The 22,343-nt window shown below is 53.2% G+C and overlaps 1 protein-coding gene across 1 annotated transcript in view; it reads right to left on the bottom strand.

The window, feature by feature from the left end:
* NTN1 (netrin 1) overlaps positions 1-22,343 on the bottom strand; it is a 115,607-nt gene that overhangs the window by 13,135 nt on the left and 80,129 nt on the right. Inside the window, exons 3-4 of the mRNA XM_009562609.2 lie at positions 21,945-22,094; positions 20,094-20,147 (exon numbers count right to left, since the gene is read on the bottom strand). Of these exons, the coding sequence (XP_009560904.2) occupies positions 20,094-20,147; positions 21,945-22,094 (204 nt within the window). The remainder of the gene's footprint in view (positions 1-20,093; positions 20,148-21,944; positions 22,095-22,343) is intronic.

The following is a 22,343-nucleotide window of genomic DNA, read 5'->3' as shown; positions in this document are numbered from 1 at the left end:
GGATGACATCATACGGATGGATGACATCGCAGGAATGAATGACATCACAGGAATGAATGACCTCATATGGATGGATGACATCACAGGAATGAAGGACATCATATTGATGCATGACATCACATGAATGGATGACATCACACGAATGAATGACATCAGAGGAATTAATGACATCACATAGATGGATGATATCATACTGATGGATGACATCACACGAATGGATGACATCACAGGAATGAATGACCTCATACGGACGGATGACATCACACAAATGAATGACATCATATGGATGGATGACATCACAGGAATGGATGACATCATATGGATGGATGACATCACAGGAATGAATGACATCACAAGAATGAATGACTTCATATGGATGGATGACATCACGATAATGAATGACATCACAAGAATGAATGACGTCACTGGAATTAATGACATCACTTGAATGACATCACACAATCAATGACATCACACAGATGAATTACATCAGAAGGATGGATGACATCACAGGAATGAATTACATCATATGGATGGATGATGATACGGGTGGATGACATCACACGAATCAATGGCATCATTGGGATGGATGACATCACATGAACGTATGACATCACGCGAATGAATGACATGACAGGAATGAATGACATCATACAAATGGATTACATCATGCAGCTGGATGACATCACATGAGTGGTTGACATCACACGAATGGATGGCATCACATGGATAGGTGGCATCATGCAGATGGATGGCATCACATGAATGGATGGCGTCACACGGACAGGTGGCATCACACGGATGGATGGCATCACATGGATGGATGACATTATATTCCAATTGATGGCATCATGTGGACGGATGGTGTCATGCAGATGGATGGCATTGCATGGACAGATGTCATCACACAAACGCATGGCATCACATGAATGGATGACATCACAGTAATTGGTGGCATCACACAGACAAATGGCATCACACGGATGGATGGTATCGTGGAGATGGATGGCATCACGCATATGGATGGCATCATACAGTCACTCTAACAACTGCTGGCAAAACCCCAATGGCACCACAGTCAGGCAACGCCACAGTGGGTGGAGATGTTCCACCCCATGCCACGTCCCAGAATCAGGGCTAGCTAACGGGCGTGCTGTCTATGCACATCTCGTGTCTCCTCAACACGCATGGGTGCTAGAGAGAAGCCTCCGCACCATGGAAACCACATATTTGGGAGAAAATGAGGCATCACTTTGGTACAGTGATAGTTGTTACACATTTCCACCTCTCCCAACTGCCCACCACTCCTCCACAGCCACCACTGGAGACTCAGCAGATTTGAAAACCTGCTGAAATGCCACCACAGGGACTCAGGGCTCTGCGAGCAGGGCAGGATGCTGGACACATGGGGGACACTGCTGGAACCCCATGGCCAGTGGACACAAGGTGTCTGTATCCTCCCCCAGGCCACACTGGCAGTGCCAGACCAGAACCACACTTGCCTTTTGCAGCCCCCCAAACTCCTGTCCTTGCTCTCCCATAGACCATGACCTGAATCCTTGGAGGAGAAGCTGTGCAGCACTCGCTGTTCACCCCTGCTCAGCACGGCCGTGTCGCACACCGCGGTGGCACACGCCACAGCCTCAGCAGGGCTGGAGGCCCTATTGCTTAGGGAACACATGAAAGAACATGTTTGCAGGAACACATGCAAGACGCAGTTCCTTCCTAAAGTAGCTTAAACTAATAGGTTGGGAGGGGAAACTGAGGCACAGAGTTGGTAGACAGCTGCACAGCAATAGCAGTTGTAGCATCTCCTGCTAATAGTTCTGTTTGAAGCTTGCTGAGTACACAGGAACGTGGTATGCAACCAGCTTTGGGACCTGGGTCTGTTGGAGGAGATGGCCTCCAGTGGTAGGTGCTCAAAACCAGGGCACACAAAGAGAGCACAGAGGTCTTCAGACAAGCTACATGGGGTGCTTTTTGCCCTTGCAGCTCACCAGAGCCTCTGCAGATGCTCCTGGAATGGGAGATGTGTTTGGAAAGATCTGTCTGGTGGAGATTAGATGCTCTGAGAAATCTCATGGACCCCAAACCCAACAGTCCCCAACAGCAGCAGATCCAGACCCAGCCTGAGCCAAGCAGCAGCTTCTTTTTCAGTTTGAATGGGAGAACCAACAAGAGAAGGAAACCCAGAGCGCTGAACACACACACATCCCAAGATCATCAGGTACCACCTCAGTACCAACACCTGCGATCCATGTGCGCCCCAACTCTTCACAACACGGCCAGAGTCACCTCATCTCAGCACCACCCTCCTGCCCCGCTGTTCCCATTCCTCAGCAGAGCATCCACAGCAATACGTGGCTTTGTGGTCTTTCAGTGTGACCTAACCAGGGCCGAAAGATGTGAGATGGGGCACCTTCCTCCTTCAAGATTCCTGGCTGATATCTCTGCCCAGCTCTGACTGCCCAGAGCCCTTGGAAACTCAGGAGCCAAGCTGATAGCCAAGAGATTCCAGCAGCCAGTACCTCCCCCTTGGCTTTCCTCATCTAAGGGGACCTTGACCATCTCAGACAACTTTAAATGCACTGGGAAAAAAAGTGACATCCCAGAAAAGCCATAGCTCACAGAGTGAACACTTGCTAACAAAGCCCCAACCATGCCTATGTGGTGGGAACGCCACCATGCAGTGGGACATGGCTGCCTGGTGTCTACAAGACAAGGGTCAGAAATATTCCTGCTTCAAATTGATAAGATGTTCCTGGCCATAAATATGGAAGAAAAAGTCTATAAGGGAAATAAGCGCACATGCAGTAACCAGGGAGCAACCCAGGGAGGTTTTCCCTCACCTGCTCAGAGGAGCAGGGGACTGAGGAGAGACAGGCCAGGGGGCTGCTTTGCCAGGAGGCTGGAGTGATTCTGCTCAGCTGCAGGTTGCAGATATTTTCAGAGCACCAACATGGTTACATCACCATCATAGTTCTCCTCTGGCACAGAAATCCCGCAGCCCATTAGACACTTATCGCTGCTGTTGTTTCTCATCCCTGTGCAGCAGCTGATCTTGCAGAAGAGGCTTCTGCAAGGGCAGGCAGGGGGCAAGCGACTGAGCAGGAACAATGCTTGGGAGCTCTGGGTACAGGGTTCTCCTCCCAGGAATAAACCCAAGTAAGAGAAACAGATGCTGTTGAGCAGCTGGCCCTGAGCACTAGTGACCACAGGACTGGAAAGCAGCTCCTGCCCGCATGCCCCACAGCTCAGCCCTGGCACCTGCAAGGGGGTCTTCCACCAGCCAGGCTGGCAGAGCTCACCAGGAGCAGGTCCTCCTCCAGCCCCAGGAAACAGCAACCGGGCAGAAACCATCTCTCTCAAATGCAGTCCAGACCACTCAAGAACAACCTCAAGTCTCTTCAGCAACCTCTCACCATAGAATAATCCCTAGCTTCATCCGAGCTCCCCAGTCCCTGTGCTCCTGCCATGATATTTCCAATCTGCCTGAGATTACAGACCTGCCAGAAACCCATTTCTCAGCCTGGGACACTGGGATGATGGGACATCACCCAGCCACCTGCCAGACCTTGGAGGGCAGCACTTCATGCCCCACAGCCTTTGCTCGCTCCCAAGACACCCAAGCTGCAGCCCAGGTCTGACCTTGCTTTTACTAACACAAACCCTTGCCTTTTGCCTTGCTTCACTCCACCCCACGAACAGTGCCAGAGCCTCAGCTGGTTTAAATTGAACTCGATGTGGCCAGAGCCAGCTGGTGTAAATCAGTGTAAATCACCCGACGCCAGGGCTGATTTAGATGGCTGGGGGATTTGCCCCAGTTCATTTCCTTTTTCTCCTGCGTGGAGAGCTTTCCTGCCTCCTGGGTGACTTCGGGGTCCCCCAGGACCAATTTAGGAGAGCAAGTGAGATTTCTCAGAGTGAAGCCTCAGGTGTGTGCGTGCCGGGAAGCAGTGCTACACGCGTGGAGGGATGCTGTAAGATCACCGCTTGCTCAGGGCAAGTGCAGGGAGGGAATTCTACAGGATGTGATCTCAGTGCTGCCTAACACCTAGCAAAGACTCTGCTCTCGTCCATCAAGTGACATTTCAGCAGTTGAGGCTCAGGGTGGAGGGGGGGGAGGTTTGCTGAGCTGCTGATGCCCTGATGGGAGGTGATAGCAGAGCCAAGCTCAAAGGCTGGCGAACGGAAATGGGAGAAGAGGGTTGATTTGGAGCCTGGAGTGCTCTGAATGCTGTTTCAGTGCCTCGTGTGTGTGTACAGGAGATACACATAGTGTGAGACTCTGGTAGAAGAGTCCCAAGGTGCATGTGCTTGTCCTGGGTGCTTGATTGCTCGCTGTCCTGCTGCTCCCTCTTGCCCATCTCCATGAAGTTGCAGAGGATCAGCCTGGGGTAACCTGTCCTTGGAAAGTCATGCCAGAGCCTGACCGTGACACTGAGCTGAGAGAAAAAGGCTGCATGAAGAAGTGAAGCCCACATTGAGATGGGGAACAACCTGGTACCTGAAGCACAGGGTGCTAAGTGTCTGGGTCTTGTCCACACAGACCCTACAGACATGATGAGGTGGACAACACTTGGTTCTGCTCTTCAGGACTCATGGATGGGATCAGCCCCAGCTCCCTGCAGAACAAGGGCTGGTCCTCATCCCAGTGCTGTCCTACCTGCCTCCTCCTCCCTGGCAGACTTGCCCTCAGCCTGTCTGGCCCCAAGCAGGACTTGCCTGCCCTCAACAGACCCTGAAATCTCTCCAAGTCCCCTCGTAGCCTTCATTTGGCCTGGAAATCCCCTTTCTGAAGGGCTCCAACACCCCTGGCCACAGCACTGTGGCACAGGAAAACCGAGCGGTGAGATCTGAGCACCCTCCTCCCCCGGCTCCCAGCGCTTTCCTTCCAGAGTTTGCTCAGCTGCACAAATATTTCAGTGTAAATCCCCATTTCAGAGCTGCAAACCCAAAGCACAGCCAGACCCTGGTGCTTTTTTCCCCCCATCACCACATCCTAAAGCTCTGTGACCCGCAGAGGGGACATTCTCTACCTGGGCTGGGAGCGACTGTCTGCTTCCCTGCGGGAAAGTACAAACTTTCTGCCTTTCCCAGACAAACGGAATGGGAAGAGGTGGTTGGCGCTACTTGTTTGCAGAGGGCTGGGAGCAGGTGGTGGACGGCTGTTCCGTGTCCATCGCAGCTTAGTAAAATATGTCAGCGTAGCCTTCAGCAGCTTTGCAGCTCAGCCCATCCGCTTGATATCACTAATTCTCTGGCTGAGCAAAGAGTTTTCACAGCTAAACACCTTCTTTGTTTTGCTTAATTTTCTTTTGCTAAAATTGTATTTTACTAGTTTTTTTCTTTAATCGCTTCATTTTAGGGAGTTTTTTGAGTCAGTCTGGGCTGCAAGCATGACATTGAAAGCGAAGGGAAGCTCACCCCCATCACCCATCCAGTGCTGATGGAGCCGGGCAGGATGGGGGTGCTGGCAGCTGGAGCTCGGGGTGTTGAGCAGCCTTCCCGAGAAGATGCTATGTGAGACCACGTCTTGCTGCGCTTGCAGTTCTGCAATGAGCCTTAAGCCTCTGCGAAAGCCACATGTCGGTAACGGAAATTAAAGGCCCCTTGATTCTGACATGATAGAACGATTAAAGCCACATTTCTTGGCCTGGATACCAAACTCGAAATGCAGATATAAGGCATAGATCCCCCAAGGGGATTCAGATTTCTAATCCAAATTTATGCAGCTAAATTCCTATTGATTTCCCCCAGGTAGGGCCCTAAATACCTTTGTGGGCTGAGATCCAAAGTGGAGGTGTCGTGGCTTAGAAGGGGAGACCCAGCCTTGACAGTTTGGCCTCAGCATTTCAGCAGGTTGAGGTTCTTGCCTGCTTTCTCTGTGCACTCGCAAGGGGCTGCACTTCTTGCTGGGGCTCTGAGGGTGGAGATACGTCCCCTGTTCCACTTCCTGTTCACACTGGGTGGGAAGTGGAACCAGATCGAGCCGCAAAAGGAAGGGGCAGGTCCAAATGTCAAATCTGAAACTTGTGAACCCATCACTGGAGAGAGCAGTGCTGAGAAAATGGGAGTGGGGGTCTGCTTGAGGGCTCACGTAACCCCAGAGTTGGCCAGTTTGGATCAATGGGGATATTTTGATCTCCTTTCATGCATGGTGATGAACAGCTTTCTTTTTCCTTTTTCTTTTTCCTCATTCTTTTTCCCTTCTTCCCTAGCATTATCAGACAGATTACTATCCTCCTTCAGGCTCTGCTGGTGAGCTGCAGCATCCGTGCACGGAGCTGGTGCATGGGCTGCCTGTTGTGATGGGGCTGTGGGTGCGATGAGCAGTGATGTGACACCCAGGACACCAGTGGCTCCAGGCAGACCGGTGCTTGGCAATGCTGGCTGTGGTGCGCAACAGCCAAACCTCTGCTCCGCAGGCGTCCCCAAATCTGTGCTCCAGCGCCGGCGTTGCCGCTTCCTCTGGCTTTCTAACAGCTCCTGCAGTTGCAGGGGGGCTCTGGCTCCGCCTGAGGGATGTGACTGTTGGCTCAACACCACAAAACCCACTCCAGTGCCTACGGAGGAGGAGGTGGATGTCTCGCCAGTGCATTCTTGTGCGCTCTGGCATCGCTGCAATGCTGACGGTGGACTCGAGTGTTGCCTTTGCCGAGAGTCAGAGAATCCCAGCTCACCGCTAAGTGGAGAGTGATCTCAAGCAAAACCCCTGTGTGGATGCTGTCTGCATCAATGGGTTTCTTGAGCCCATCCAGCAACTACAAAATGATTCCAAGTGCTCCAAAGTACCCGACATCTTCAGCTTGTGGTTGGGAGCATGGAGGAAAATCATGTGGAGCAGAGGGGGTGCATACGGGGAGGGCAAGGGCAGAAACATCAGTCTCTGCTTTATGGTTGAGCAGCGTCTCAGCTGGTTGCTTGATGGGCCCAAACTGAGCATGAGAACATCTCTAGAAGCCATCTCAAACCACCCCAGAGGCTGCTGGAAGCTGTGCTCCCAGGTGACAAGAAGGATAAGATGCAAACTGCTGCTGCCCAGCACCAGGACAGAAGATGATGACCCCACTCTGGGGCTGTCCCTCAGCCGTTATAGCAGGGATGCCTTTGGCTCTTGGACTTCTGGACATTTCCCCAGATGACCATGAAATCCTGTTTCACTTCCCACAGCACTGAAACTGCCCTTTCCTCCTGTCCCAATGAATTATTTTAGCATCTCCATCAGTCGCGGAGAATGACTGTGAAGAGTCAGTTCAGTCAGTGCCAGCTCTGCTGGCGGCCAAACATGCTCGCCTCAAGCTTCTCGCTTCTGGCCTTTGCTGACCACACATCTTGGAGGAAGGTATGCTCTGGAGTAGCCGCTTCCTTGCACAGGGAGCATGGATGGGCTTCTCCCTCTGGGATGGGCAGCAGGGGCTGCAATATGGCTTGCAGAGCACACGTCAACTGTGAGGGCTTGATGCAGCAATTTGGTTTGGCCTCAAGCCAGGGTCTTTCTCTCAGAGTAGATTTCTTTAATATAAAAGCAAGCTTACGGCAGCGAATCCCTCCTAGTTTATCCAATTTAGCCGTTGGATTGCTTGTCCTGGGCTTTGCTGCCGACTCCCTTCCCTGGTCTGGTGGTTGAATGGAGCAGCGGAATCTGTTATGACTAAATTGACTGTTCTCCCCCTACCTGGCAATGCCCCAGCTATTGTGCACGAAGCCCTTTGCGAATAGAACAGGGAAATTCGTGCTCTTCATTTTGGCATTGGCTGTGGGACAGCTGGTGCCTCTGGCTGGGTGGCCTCGGCCATCTCTCCAGCATGGCCAGGAGCTGGTAGGGAGAGATGCATCCTTTGCAAGCCTTGGGCCTGGGATGAGCTGGGACTGGGCTGCTCGAGTCATGCATCCTTAGAATGATGCCCAGGCTGGAAATAGTCCCCTTAGCCTGTGGGCAGGGATCCTGAGGGCCTGAGTCTGCTTCTCAGAGGGTCTGCGCGAGGTCCTGGTGCGCAGCAAGCCTCAGCCATGGGGCTGCATTTAACCAGGTGTCTGTGCAGCCTTGCTCTCTGTCCCTGGCCACCTCCTGAGATGCCCTTACAGCGTGCCCTGGGAGAAGGAGCTGGCAGGGATTTGTCCCATGAGCTGAGATGGCCCAATTGGCTCCTGAGGCACCCTCAGAGATGGTCTGTAACCAGTCTGCTCCATGTGTAAAGGCAGAGGGGACTGCTCAGGCCTTGGAGCATCTCCTGGTCTCCAAAGCTGCCTCAGGAATGCCTTACACCAACACACACACGCGTGGGCCGCTGGGGCCAGCCCTGCCCCATCTGAGCAGGGAACTGTGCCAGCCCCACCTGGGCAGGAAAAGTGCAGTGAGTTATTGTCACCCTCTACTATTTGGTACTCAGTAGACCCTGTCAGTTCCCTGGGACCCTATAGAAACTCCTGGCAATAGATGACAAATTCTTTTCTGTGGATGAGACCCAGAAATCCCTGTTCTCAGAAAATCCCTGGGACCACCTGGCAGGATTATGCTGCCTGCTGCCTGCATCCTTGCCTGCACCATTGCCTGCACCCTTGCCTGCATCCTTACTTACAACCGTGCCTGCACCATTGCCTATACCCTTACCTGCACCATTGCCTATACCATTGCCTGCACCCTTGCCTGCACCCTTGCCTGCACCCTTACCTGCACCCTTGCCTGCACCCTTGCCTGCACCCTTACCTGCATCCTTGCCTGCACCCTTGCCTGCATCTTTGCCTGCACCCTTACCTGCACCCTTGCCTGCATCCTTGCCTGCATCCTTGCCTGCACCATTGCCTGCATCCTTGCCTGCATCCTTGCCTGCACCCCTTCCTGCACCCCTTCCTGGCCCAGCAAAGGCTTCTCTCAAGCCACCACGTTCCAAAGATCCTGGGGCTGCTCTGTGCCTGCCTGGGAGCTGTTTGCACGGTGCTGCGGGGAGCAGGATGGTCCCTGCCAAGGAGGAGGGCAGGGTCCTCAGCCCCACAGGCATCTCTAGCGACGATAACTGCCATTAACCTCTCCCTAGGAACAAGGAGGTGCAAACGAGCCCACAGCAGCTTCCTTTCTTCTGGCTGAACAAGATTGATTGAAAAACAAATTGGCGCAAATAAAGCATATAATTAGATTAAAGCCTCTCGCCTGGAGCGGTGGAAAGCCGCGGCTGGGCTATTCGCAGGATGCCGCAGCTCCCGTCCCACCTCGGCAGCATCCGTGCAGGGCTCGGGGACCACCGGGAGGTGCCTGCCCGGCCACCCACCTTCTGCCGCCCCGCGGGGAGCTGCGGCATCCCGGCCCGGGGGATGCTCGGGGCACAGGCGCTGCCCCTCGGGGGACACCGGGACCTGCGGGGGGACAGCCACCCCCAGAGCCCCTCCGCGAGCTGCGGACAGGCTGCTCCTGCTGCTTTAGCTGCCGGGTTTGGGGTGGGAGAGAAGGAGCCGGAGTGATTTGTAGTGTTTAAAGGCAGCAACCATGAGCATCCCAATTTTTTCCTGGATATAAAGGGAATGAGAAGGCAGGCTACAGCCCTGGTGACACTGTGGGGACATCTGAGCTGTGCCAGACACAGGCTACAGCCCTGGTGACACTATGGGGACAGCTGAGCTGTGCCAGACACAGACTACAGCCCTGGTGACACTGTGGGGACATCTGAGCTGTGCCAGACACAGGCTACAGCCCTGGTGACACTATGGGGACATCTGAGCTCTGCCAGACACAGGCTACAGCCCTGGTGACACTGTGGGGACATCTGAGCTGTGCCAGACACAGGCTACAGCCCTGGTGACACTATGGGGACAGCTGAGCTGTGCCAGACACTAAAGCACTGGCAAACACCACACATGGGAGATTGAGGGCACATCCACCACTGCCTCTGCACCCTCCTCGCTCCTCTCCCAGGGACACCCAGGATGGCAGCACATTTCCAACCCCCTGCCAGCGTAGCAGACCAAGGAGGGGTGTGGGATGTGAACCCCAACAGCACTTTGTCCCCTCCCAGCACATGGTGTCCCCAGCCTCCGACTGCTGGCAGCATCCGGGGCTGCCCCTCGCAGCACCCCGGGACAGCAGCAGTGCTGAGCGCCACGGCCGAAATGATTAAACCCATTCCTAGGAAACCAGCTGTACTCCGGAGCGTTGAGCACCCTATAAATCCCCAGCCTGACAGAAGCTCCCTGGCCACGCTGCGCTGTGCGGGATGCAGGGTCAGGATGTGACCACAGCTGGGGCAAATCGGGCTTGCCGCTCCCCTGAGAGCTGGTGCGGGGCCACGGGAGAGCAGCACCTGCTAATTGTAGAAATAGAATCGTTAGGGTTGGAAGGGACCTTAAAGATCATCCAGTTCCAACCCCTCTGCCATGGGCAGGGACATTCCACTGGCTCAGGCTGCCCAAGGCCCATCCAACCTGGCCTGGAACACCTCCAGGGATGGGGCAGCCACAGCTTCCCTGGGCAACCTGGGCCAGGGCCTCACCATCCTCATTGTGAAGAAATTCTTCCTAATGTCCAGTCTAAATCTGCCCCTCTCCAGTTTATCCCCGTTCCCCCTGGTCCTATCCCCACAAGCCTTTGTGAACAGCCCCTCTCCAGCTTTCCTGTAGCCCCTTCAGGTACTGGAAGGTCGCTATAAGATCTCCTCTGAGCCTTCTCTTCTCCAGGCTGAACAACCCCAGCTCTCTCAGCCAGTGCTCATATGGAAGGTGCTCCAGCCCTCAGATCATCTTTGTAGCCTCCTCTGGACCCATTCCAACAGCTCCATATCCTTCTTACATTGGGAATTCCAGAACTGGACACAACACTCCAGATGAGGTCTCACAAGAGAGGAATAGATGGGCAGAATCCCCTCCCTCCCTGCTGGCCACACTGCTTTGGATGCAGCCCAGGACACAGTTGGCTTTCTGGGCTGTGAGCACACATTGCTGGCTCATGTCAAGCTTCTCATCAACCAGCACCCCTAAAGTCCCAGAAACAGGAGGAAATCAGCTCATTTCACTTCAAAATCGTCAGTAATGATATTTTTTAACTGAGTTTGGCAGTGATGATGGGGTTTTGAGTCTGTGCACAGAAGCTCATGGCTTGGCCACGGTGCCCAGGACTTGTGGGCACACAGGTTGCCCTGGTGACAGAAGGAGGATTCCAAAAGTGACAGCATCCTATAGCTGGGAATGTATGGATGGAGGAATGTGGGGATGGAGGGAAAAAGGGATGGAGAATATTGGGATGGAGGAATGGAGGAATGGAGGGATGTGGGGATGGAGGGATGGAGGGAAACAGAGATGTGGTGAGAGAGGGAAATAGGGTCTTGGGGACAGAGGGAAAAAGGGTTGTGGGGGCAGAGAGATGGGGAGATGGAAGGATGGAGAGGTGGGGATAGAGGAAAATAAGTATGTGGATATTGAGGGAAGCAGAGATGAGGGGATGAAGGAATGGAGGACTGTTGGAATGCAGAAAGACCTTCAATGGGGATTATAAGAGCACGATACAGTTGTGTGTGAAGGTTATCTGCATTTCTGTAGAATTTTTGAGGTGTTTTATTGTTTTAGTTTGGTTTTTTTATGTTTTCACAGACTTTCTGAAACATTTTGAAGTGATCAGAAGTTTTGTTCCTCGAAGGCCCTCCCCCTATTGTAATCACAGCCATTCACTGTGGATCGCCATGAGAAACCTCTTTTCAGGAGGAAGGGGATGCTGTGGGCGATCAATCAGTCAATCAATCACACAGTCAATCCATCACCTTGCTTACAGCCGGAGACAAGCCAGAGAATACCCGTGCAGGGCGGAATGAATTACTCCTTTGGATGGTTACAAAGCTGGAGACCCCCAGACTGAGCCCTGATTTACGCTAGGGTGACTGAAGTGAGAATTTCGCCTCCATGGGCAGCTGAGCGGACCTCCATTCCCAGCCTGTGGGATGCTCTCAGCAGTCTGCAGAGCTCAGGCTCACTGTTAATGCTTCCTCGTAGCAGCGAGCTCCGGAACAAAGTTCTCCTTGTTCATGCCGTTTCCCTGGCTCTGGGAGCATCCTCACCAAGACGCAGCCGGCACAGGCTGTGTCTGCATCCTGAACAGCCAGGAGCCTTTCAGGCAGGAGGTGAGTACAGGCTTTGGGCAGTCCCTTGTGCTGCTGATCCCCTCCAGATGTGCAAGCACCACCCCAAGTTTGCAAACACATGCACATACTCCTTTTCACTGAATACCGGCGTCGGGTGATGACCAAGCCATGTCGCTACTTCAAAACTGAGAAAAACCTAAGGCCCGCTGACACCTTGCTTGCAGTTCTGCAGTTAAGACCTAAGCCAATGGCAGGAGGGTAGAATCAGATGGTCTTCAAGGTGCCTTCCGAGCTATTCTAGGATTTCTTTTGTTGGCCTTGAGGCAAATCTAGTTTGGAATCAGATACCTCGTCAGGCTTTTCCCTTTCAATACATATCCATTGGCAAAAGCTAAACTCTCTTTCACGCCCTTCACAGAATCACAGAATCACAAGGTTGGAAAGGACCCATTGGATCATCGAGTCCAACCATTCCTAACACTCCCTAAACCATGTCCCTCGGCACTTCATCCACCCGTTCCTTAAACACCTCCAGGGAAGGCGACTCGACCCCCTCCCTGGGCAGCTGTTCCAGTGCCCAATGACTCTTTCTGTGAAGAATTTTTTTCTGATATCCAACCTGAACCTCCCCTGACGGAGCTTCAGGCCATTCCCCCTTGTACCGTCCTCTGTCACTTGGGAGAAGAGCCCAGCTCCCTCCTCGCTCTCCACAACCTCCTTTCAGGCAGTTGTAGAGAGCAATAAGGTCTCCCCTCAGCCTCCTCTTCTCCAGGCTAAACAACCCCAGCTCTCTCAGCCGCTCCTCGTAGGACTTGTTCTCCAGCCCCTCACCAGCTTTGTTGCTCTTCTCTGGACACACTCCAGAGCCTCAACATCCTTCTTGTGGTGAGGGGCCCAGAACTGAACACAGTACTCAAGGTGCTGACTCTCTTCGATAGTCCCTTTCTCATTACATTTGCGAAGTGCTCCATAAGTTAGGGGGTTTGGTGTATTTTTCTCCGTTTGCCTCTGCTAAAAGGAGATCAGCCCAAGGAGCAGCGTCACAGAGGAGTCTATGCTCCCTCTGAGCATCCCACTCTCCTCTGAGCAGGAGGCCTGAGGCGGTGCAGTGCTCTGGGAGCACAGCATCCAACCCGGGGCTGGCAGGAGGCAGGAGGAGTTTGGGTGGCTGTGGAGGCGTGTGGGCAGCCAGCCAGCCCAACCTGGACCTGCTGGGGTCACTGTGCTTGGGGCTTCTTTTCTGAGATTCGTGAGGTCTGTAATGTTCAATGCATGTTGGCAGTGTTGCTTTGAGGCCACCAATGGGGGAGATTCCAACCCAATCATCACCCCATGGGGGGCTGGGGAAGATGGAGTTTCAGGGGGCACCTCCTCAGCCTCTCTGGCACAGCCTCCAAGTCCACATTGGCAAAGCACTGTGGGCAAGTGCCACCATCCAAACACAACAAATGTCGTACGACCCAGGCCAAGAGCTGACCCTTCCCTCCCTGCTTGCTCGGTGCTCTGGGAAGAAGGAAAGGAGTGAACTTCGGGGTGGTGTGGGACTTGCTTCCTCCATCCCTCTGAGATCCCACACAAGAACCATGCTCACATGCCCAAGCACACGGTGAAGAGACAGTTCCTCTCTGGCCAAAGCAATGGCAATCGTTGCATTTGTCCCTGTGGCTACAGCATCAGGGAAGGATTTGCCACTGACTTAATCCAGGGAAGGAGCAGGTCCGGAGGTTTAGATAAGTGTTTGGGAAGGGACTGGGGAGCAGTGGTTTGGCTTTGCATCTTATCCTGACTGGCCACAGTGCCAGTGGCCTGTCCCCACTCTGTCATTTTTCCGAGTAGGCCTCGCACCCCTCACAGATGTTGTAGAGGCAGCTGGCAGCTCACATGGTGTTGACTCCTTGTTTCCAGCTGCTGCAGCTCATTAAGAGGAGCTACGGTACATTTAATCCTTTCCTAATGTCACTTTTCCCTTGAAGCTGTTGCTGCAGTGATGATCACTGTGTTTATGTGACCATGAGCAGGAGGGACAGTGGTCCACAGACTCTTCTTGGAAGTGAAGGCATTGAGCCAAAAAGACCACAGTCCCTCAGGGATGCATGGGCACAGGCTGACCAGAAGGCTGGAAATAAGGAGGCTCCCAGCTGCCTGAGCCGTGATATACAAATACAACCCCATACCCATGGTGGGAGCAAGTGATTTAACTCCTCTTTGAAAGGTGTGTGGTGAGGTTTTTGCTGGGGTGATGAGAGTGCCAAGGGCAGTAGACCTGAAGACACCCATGGCCATGTCCACCCATGTCGTTTTCCGTGTCCATCTACGAGGACAACTGTGAGCCCATGGCTGAAATCTGGATTTTGTCCTTCTGCTGTGGGATGCAGAGCCCTGTTCCTGCTGCACAGCCCCCATACCTGAGCACAGGGGACTCTCTGAGGGTGGCCTCGCAGTGCCCTGCTTTGCCTAGGCATGGGCAGGAAGAAAATTGAAGCCTTTGACCTTCAGACAAAAGAGAAACCTTTTTCAGGGCAGGACTACTCTGACTGCCAGCAACTGATGCTGAGACAGGAGCACCAACTCATCAGAGGGGCCACTTTTCCCCATTCCTGGCTCTTGTTGGAGGCTTCTGACTAAAATGGGTGGTGGAGGGGCTGGGGAGCACCCTGGGAGTGGCAGGGGGATGTTTGTGGGACGGTGTGTATGCAGGGACGCCTGTGATGCACAGGGAGGGCGTGGGTGACAAGGGAATGGTGACTCGTCCCAAGTGTTCCCAAGGATGCCTGGCACGCTGCTGGGGGCTCTGCACCGGGATGGGAGATGCAGAGCTCTCTCCCCTGAGAATAGATACTTTCAACTGAATGTTTTCTACTATTTCCTACAAACTTTCTGTTTTCCCGGACTGAAGCCATAACCTTTGCGTGTGTTTTTTCCAAGTGAGACACAGAAACAGGAACAGTCTTGAAAGGCTCAGACAGCCCAGGGGACTGAGGGTTTTTTCGATTTTTTTTTTCCTTTGTCCTTGAGACCGTTCCAGATTGTTCCAGAGCAGAAACCTGACTGCCCATCTCCCTTCTCCAAGCTGCTTCCGGAAGGTATTAATCATCCTTGCATACCATGGCGTGCATCCACCTCTGTGCTGGGTTGCCTGTGAGCGCTGGGAAAGCTGCAACCTGCAGCCAAGCTGCTTTGAGTCCATATGCATCTGGGGAGCCCCTGGATCACTAAAAGTGGGATTTTTTTCCCTTTTTCTGTGCTTACATCCAGACTCTTCTTCACCAGCCAGGAACAAAGCAGCCGAGGCAACACCTTGAGCCCAAATGGGCTGGAGAAGCACTCTTGATCAGGGAGTGCAGGGATAAGAGGAGGGGGAATAGTTTTGAGCTGAAAGAGGGGAGATAGAGATGAGATCTTAGGAAGAAATATTTTCCTATGAGGGTGGGGAGGCCCTGGCCCAGGCGGCCGAGGGAAGTTGTGGCTGCCCCATCCCTGGAGGGGTTCAAGGCCAGGTTGGATGGGGCTTGGAGCAACGGGATCCACTGGAAGGTGTCCCTGCCCATGGCAGGGGTTTGGAACTGGAGGGCCTTCAAGTTCCCTTCTAACTCGGACCCTTCTATGATTCTGTGAAAAGTCTTTTGGAAAGTCCAGATCTGGTTTTGCAACTGTGGAGGCCAATTTCCAGGGGAAAACCATGCTAAGTCACATCAATCCAATCACCTGGTTTCATTTAAGCCCACAAGCTGAAATCATCTACCTAAGATAATCATTTCCAAGCCAATCTGGATTCAATTCAGATAAGACAACGACTGACTGGCAGGTTTGTAAACCTTTCCCCCTCGCTGTTATTGTTTTTTGCATTTTGACTGTGCCTCCTTCTGTGTCTCTGAATGGGGCCAGAGAAGGATGAGGTTGTAGGAAAAGCTTTCCTTGCCTGGCCATGAAAATGAGAAGCACCCACTCTTCACCCTCCAGTCTCCCAGCAATGGAGACCATGAATGCATTTCATCTAAACAATTCAGTTTTAGACCATTTCCCCAGATTGATTAGGACCCCTGAGAGCAAAGCAGAGCCAGGCAGGACCCCACACACCAAAGCTGGCATTGTTCCACCCCTTGTACCAAAGCCAGCTTTGGCCTGGGCTCTTTTGAAATGAATCCCTCAGCTCAGAGCAGCAGTGATGCTAACTGGGCTCTTGGCGAAGAAGGCGCTTTCTGTCCTGTGTAGCTAAAGCAAAGGGAATAAAGCAGCATCTCTCCCAGAACTGGCTGCACCCAAAGGCTCCTACTAATTCTCCATAACCCTCTTGCTCCCACACTATGGACGCTTCAGCTCACAGACATGCTGATTCAAGGGTTTGGCAAGAAAACTCCACAGATTTCTGCGGGATGCTTCAGGGTGGTGGTGGAGGCTGAGCTATGCAGAGCCCCAGGACTGCCTGATGCTCCCCACCAAGGGGAAGGGATGGAATATGAAGGTTTTGATCTCCTTGAACAAAATGGTGCTTAAAAACTCCAATAAAAATCACTTTGAGAAGAATTATGCTCAGCCACTGGGCCCATCAGGTTGCTCGACTTGGCTCAGCCCCCACTGGGCTTTCATGGGGATAGGGCGAAAGTGGCTCATGGCAAGATGGATTGGTCCCTGGCCACCCCTCCAGGCTGGAGCAGAGACATCCAGCCCTCCAGTGACGCAGGAATCCAAGAGATGCTGTGGAGTCATTTCTCATGGCTCGCAGGCTGTCAGGATGGCTGACTTGTTCCAAGCCTGCAGATAGCCCTGTCCCAGCCTCCAGCAAGGGGTCTGTTTGCTGAAGGTCTCTCACCTTCAGGTTTGCTGAAGGTCTCTCACCCTGCTGAGATGTTCTCAATTACAGGCTTTCTGTAAACCTAACAGGGCTTGGGTAGATCCCTGAATAACCCTTCTCTCCAGCATGAGGATGCAGTCAGTGTTGGGGCTTGCTCCTTCCATCGTGGGGCCATTTGCTGCCCTGGGCTCTGGGGGCTCAGGGCTGGAGGCTGCATCCCTACCAGCAGCACCAGGAAGAGATGGTTCCTTTGTAGCAAGGCTGGAAGGTGTTTCAAACACCCACACAAAGCCTTGGTCAAAGGTAAGGGGCATGTCCTGATGCCACAGCCATCCCTATGGACTCACTCCCCTCTGCAGATGTGTGAGTGACAGGGAGTGTGGCCTCTCCCTGCCTGCACAGAGACCTGCTCTCCACCAAAGTGTCCGTGTTTGGTGCCTACAATAAGCTGTGCACCTTCATGTTCTGCTCAGGGCTCCGATCGCTGCAAGCTCTATGCTTTTACCTTGCCCACCATGGTCCTGCTCACTGGCCAGCTGGGGAACCACGGGGGCAAATAGCCCAGCACTGGCCCCAGCCCTCTGCGCGCAGTCACTGGTGCCGAACTGGTGGCCGTGACTCTCAGCCTGGTGCTGCCGCAGGTCACACTGCCACAGCACATCAGCTCAGGGCAGGCACTGACGAGGGCTGTGGCCAATCGGGGTGGCACGTGGGATTTGGGATGGCTGAGTGCAGCTGCCCCAGTCGGCATTTGCCCAGGACAGTGCAGGGAGTTCAGAGAAAGGAGCTGTTTCCTCCGTGTTGGTATCCACATGGAGCACAGAGGAGGGATGTGTGCCACCCCCAAGCCAGTCCTCACCTGTGGACCATGGAGCAGCAGAGCTGGGGCTCCAGCAGCTCGCTCTTTTCAGCCGGGATGTTGGTGGGTGGAGGTGGATAAATGCTGCTTCCTCCCAGCCCTTGCCTACATCCAGCCTCTCTCATGGTCACGCTCTGGGAAGATGCAAGAGGACAAGGGGACTGGCAGGGGAAATAGTCTGGATAATAAAGACTATCCCTCAGAAAGGCCCTTTTAGACTCACGAACAGCAACATGGCCAGGAAAATCAGGTCTGAACAGCAGCAAAACAGCATTGATGGATCCCTCTGGCAAGTTCAAACTTGGGGACACTGCTTAATTGTCACCATCTCCAAGCCTGGTAGTCAGCTTAGCAGGGCAAACTGCGCACAGACTCAGTGTGAGGGACATGTCCCATCAAGTGATAGGACAAAGCAATCGTTTGCTTGCTCAGAACTGCAACCTGACCTTGAGCAGGGTAGGGAACGGATCCAGCCAGTTCTGCCTTAGGAGAGGGCTGAAGTGTCTGTACTGGGTGGGACGTGCCGTGGCCTCTGGCAGGAGGGAGTCTGAGGAAAGGAGAGTCCACTAAGGACCACAGACATTCCAGGGTGACTCAGAAGAGCCAACATCTCCCCTACACCTCTAATGATCCTTAGTGGGTCAGTAGAGCATGCCAGGGCAGGCAGATGCAGGGTGAGATGGATGTCCCTGTGGGAAGGCTTCCACCAAGCAAAGAACCCCTGGCAGGGTCAGACAGTCTCTGGTGCTGGGGCTGGGTGGGAAGGACAGGACTCCTCAGGCTCCTGCATTCTCTTTTACACGAGCCTACTGCAACCTGCCAAGCTCACCCACACAGAATGAGGTTCTTGCTGGGAGGTCCCCAATGTGAGTGCTGGGACTGCTTCTGCTCGCAGGGGCAGCAGTGGTGCGAGGAGACCCCAGCATGGAGACACTGTAGTTCCACACACAGGGCTTCGCCTCAGGAATCAAGCACCTTGCAGAAAGGGCTGTGTGAAGCCATCTCTGCATCTCCTTGGCTGACAAATATCCACATTCGTTGGCAGAGCCTGTGACAAACCCAGTGTTATCGTGGTATGAGAGGTCTGCTCTGTCATCCCTGCTGTGGGCTGGGAACATAATGCGTTTGGGAGGCTATGGGGGGAGGAATAGATGGATGCTGGTGAGGAGACACCCCGTGTCCTTCACAGTCATGGTGATGCTCAAATACCCTAGGAATCTGCAGGCAGTGGGATGGGATGGGATGGGATAAGTCACCCATTCCCAAGGCCCTCTGGCTCCTGTTGTCACCCGCTGCTCAGACTCATCCAACCCCGGGGATACTGGGGACAGGAAAGTGCCTTGGTGACATGGTGGGGGCAGGTATCAGCACCTCTCAGGGTGTAAATCATGAGGAGATGTTGGCGCAGTGTTGGTGTACTTGCAGTGGCGGAGATGGAGCGCATGAAGGGATGCGTTGAGCCCTGGGTTGCATTGCATGGCTCGGGGACAAGAGGAGAGGAAATGAGAGGATATACACACCCTGATGTGCCAAAGCTTTCTCAGGATGACTGCAGCTTGCATAAATATGGTGACCCAAGTGTATCAGGGCTGAGCTGCTGTCCCTAGGCTGCAGCCTGCAACTGCAGAACCTGCTGCTCTGAGCTAAGATCTTGACCCTGATCTTACAGCCACTGGCCTTGAGACACCCCTGAGCACGACTGGCCCCAACAATGCCACTAACCACAGCCATGTCCCACCCCAGGATCCACAAAGCCAGACACAAGACACATTGCTATAACACACAGGTCAAACGAGCATCTAAGGTTTCTTAGCACCAAAATACACAGATCTAGGCAAATAAAGGAAATATATGCAGCAGCAAGGAACACTTAGGTTTTTTGTTCTCTTCTGGACTATTTTTGGTTTTCCAACCAGGAAAACCAAGGAAACCATTCTCCACCAGGAAAACTTGGCAGAACTGTTCTCTTAGCCTCTTGAGAAGGCAACTACTGATCTTTAATAATCAAACAGTGATGCTTTTGAGTTCTTATCTCTTTTCCATCAAACATTGGTTCCACATTGGGTAACTCCTGTGTGCTTATAGATTTAGCATCTGTGGGAAAACCTTTCTGCATCATAGAATTATAGAACCAGTAAGGTTGGAAAAGATCCCTAAGATCATCAAGTCCAACAACTCTGATGTGCTCGTAGAAACACCCATATCTTGGGGTGCTGCACACTTGTTTCAAACACTCGGATATTTGGGGCATAGAAGGAAACCACTTGTCCCAGTACAAACAACATAATTTATGTATTAATTCAATGCCACCTCATCTCAGGCAAATGACTGCTTGAAAGACCTTTACCTTCAAGATGCTTTAAAGGAAGAGAAAACATACCTGCAGGCTCCTCTGTGCTGCTGGCAGCGGTGGTGGGGGGAGCAGCGGGCATCTCTGTGCAGGACAGCGAGAAGCAGACAGGAGAGAAAAAGGGATAAAAGAAGGAGGCATTAGTCCAGATCCCAAAGACCCTTGGCCCTTTCCCAACCACGTCTACCAGCAAGGTTTTTTTCCCAGCTACGTGCTCCACCAAGAACTGTGGCCCCTTGGAAAGGATGTTTTGCTGGGATATAGCTCTCCTGGGTGCCCAAACAGAGGCTGCCCCCAGGGCCAGGGCAGGGCAGCCCTGCCAGGCTCAGGACAACCTCGAGTGCAGTGGTTCAGCAGCACAGACCGGCTCCCAGCGCCTGGTTGGATCCTGTGGAAATTCTGTGTCTGTCTTAATTTAGTGCAAAGAATCCCAAGGGAGGTGATGCAAGGAACAATTTACCCTCTGGTTTACCATGGCCCGGGGGAACGATTAATGATAAACCTTTGTGCATACTTGCTGCAAAACATACCCGAGTCATGACTGCTGCATCATGGGGAAACAAGCGTCTGGTTTGAACTCTTGCTGTCTCATTGCGACACGGGGAAGAATGACTCTCAAGTGACCAGAAACCACCTTGGAATGCATGTTTTCTTCAGCAGGAGAAGGTAGAGAAAGGGTATCAGCCCCAGAATTTGGCAATGGCCATCCTGAGTGGTAGATTATGTGAGGGGACGGTGCAGGACCAGACTATGGATTCCCAATGAAGACTTGATTTTTTCAGCCTTCACTTTTCTTTACCCATTGGGTCTTTCCTCCCCCTTTTAGTAGCAAAGAATCAACTTGGAATTTCACTGGCCTGGGTTGCCCAGAGCAGTGGTGGCTGCCCCATCCCCGGAGGTGTTCAAGACCAGCTTGGATGGGGCTTTGAGGCCCCTGATCCAGTGAAAGGTGTCCCTGTCCATGGCAGTGGGTGGGACTGGATGGGCTTTGAGGTCCTTCCCAACCCAAACCATTGTATGATTCTGTGATAACATTGATGGGAGCAGTTGGACCTGAGCACAGTAATTTTGATGATTCATTTTTTTCATCTCTTGCAAGGTGAGTTAGCTACCGAATGATCTAACAAGAGCAATCCAAACAGGCAGTAGAGCAAAGCTGAAGCATGCCTTGCCTGGGCAGTGGCTGCTCGACAGCGATCAAATGAGGATGTGGATTACTGCAGAGCAAAAGCTGCAGCAAAGGGGCTATGGGTGCTGTGTGTGGTGCTTGCTGCTGTTGGTTTGAGAGCAGAGGAAGACAGCAGCTGTGAAGGCAAACTAAAGAGCAAACCAAGGAAGCAAACAGTGCAACAACGCATGTTTCTGTCTGGCCTGTGTGAGTCTAAGAGCCCCTGTAGCAAGCCAGGTGCTATCGGCACATTACTGCGGTGGCAGCTGCATCAACCCAGCAGCTCCCCTGGTCTGAGCTCTGTGCCAGTGCAACACAGCCTGATTTGGGAGAGAAAAATCTCTTTGTAGCAATGTGCCTTAGCATCCATATCTGATGTAGTACCCCAAAGCGAGTATGCTCACGGGGCACCTCAGCTCTCTAAAACGAAATCACAGCTTTCCTTAGGGTTCCTGGTAAACCAGAGTGCAACTGCACTCACACAACCTCCCCAAGACGGCAGAGGAGCTGCTTGGAAGCTCAGGGTGAGTTTTGAAATACCCGCCCTGCTGCGGGCAGTGTGGCTGGCAGGGGTACCCAGGCAGCTCTGTCCCTCACACCTGCTGGCATGTATTCAGCGGGTTTAGTAGCCCCCCAGGCTGGGCAGCAGCTCCTGCAGGTCTGTAGAGGTTAGTATCTCTAATCTATAGACACTGAAAAAGCGATCCACCTACTTATGCAGGGGGCAATGGGGGAGCGGCTCTGCTGGTAGCCTTTGGCGCATCGATTGCACGTGATGCCTGTGACGCCGTCTTTACAGGGACATTGGCCCGTGGTTTGGTTACAGGTCTGGCCAGCGGCTCCCACGGGATGACAATCGCACTCTGTGGGGGAAACACACAACAAGAGGGTCAGGAGGACAGCAGAGCGGGTGCAGGCAGCGTTGTGGCATCAGCAGGGAGCAGGGTGAATGCTGCAGGCTGCCAGCAGCTCTCGGCATGGCTCCACCTTCTCCGCAGCCAGTTCTGGACCTCCGGCAAACGTCCCATCCATCCAGCAGCTGCACTGACCTGAAACAGAGGTGGCATTTGGCAGGGTGTGTGTGTCCACGGCTGTTGGGTGGGCACAGAGGG

This window comes from Cuculus canorus, chromosome 18, assembly GCF_017976375.1.
Source record: "Cuculus canorus isolate bCucCan1 chromosome 18, bCucCan1.pri, whole genome shotgun sequence".
Lineage (NCBI taxonomy): Eukaryota > Metazoa > Chordata > Aves > Cuculiformes > Cuculidae > Cuculus > Cuculus canorus.
This window is presented reverse-complemented; position numbering and strand designations above follow the sequence as displayed.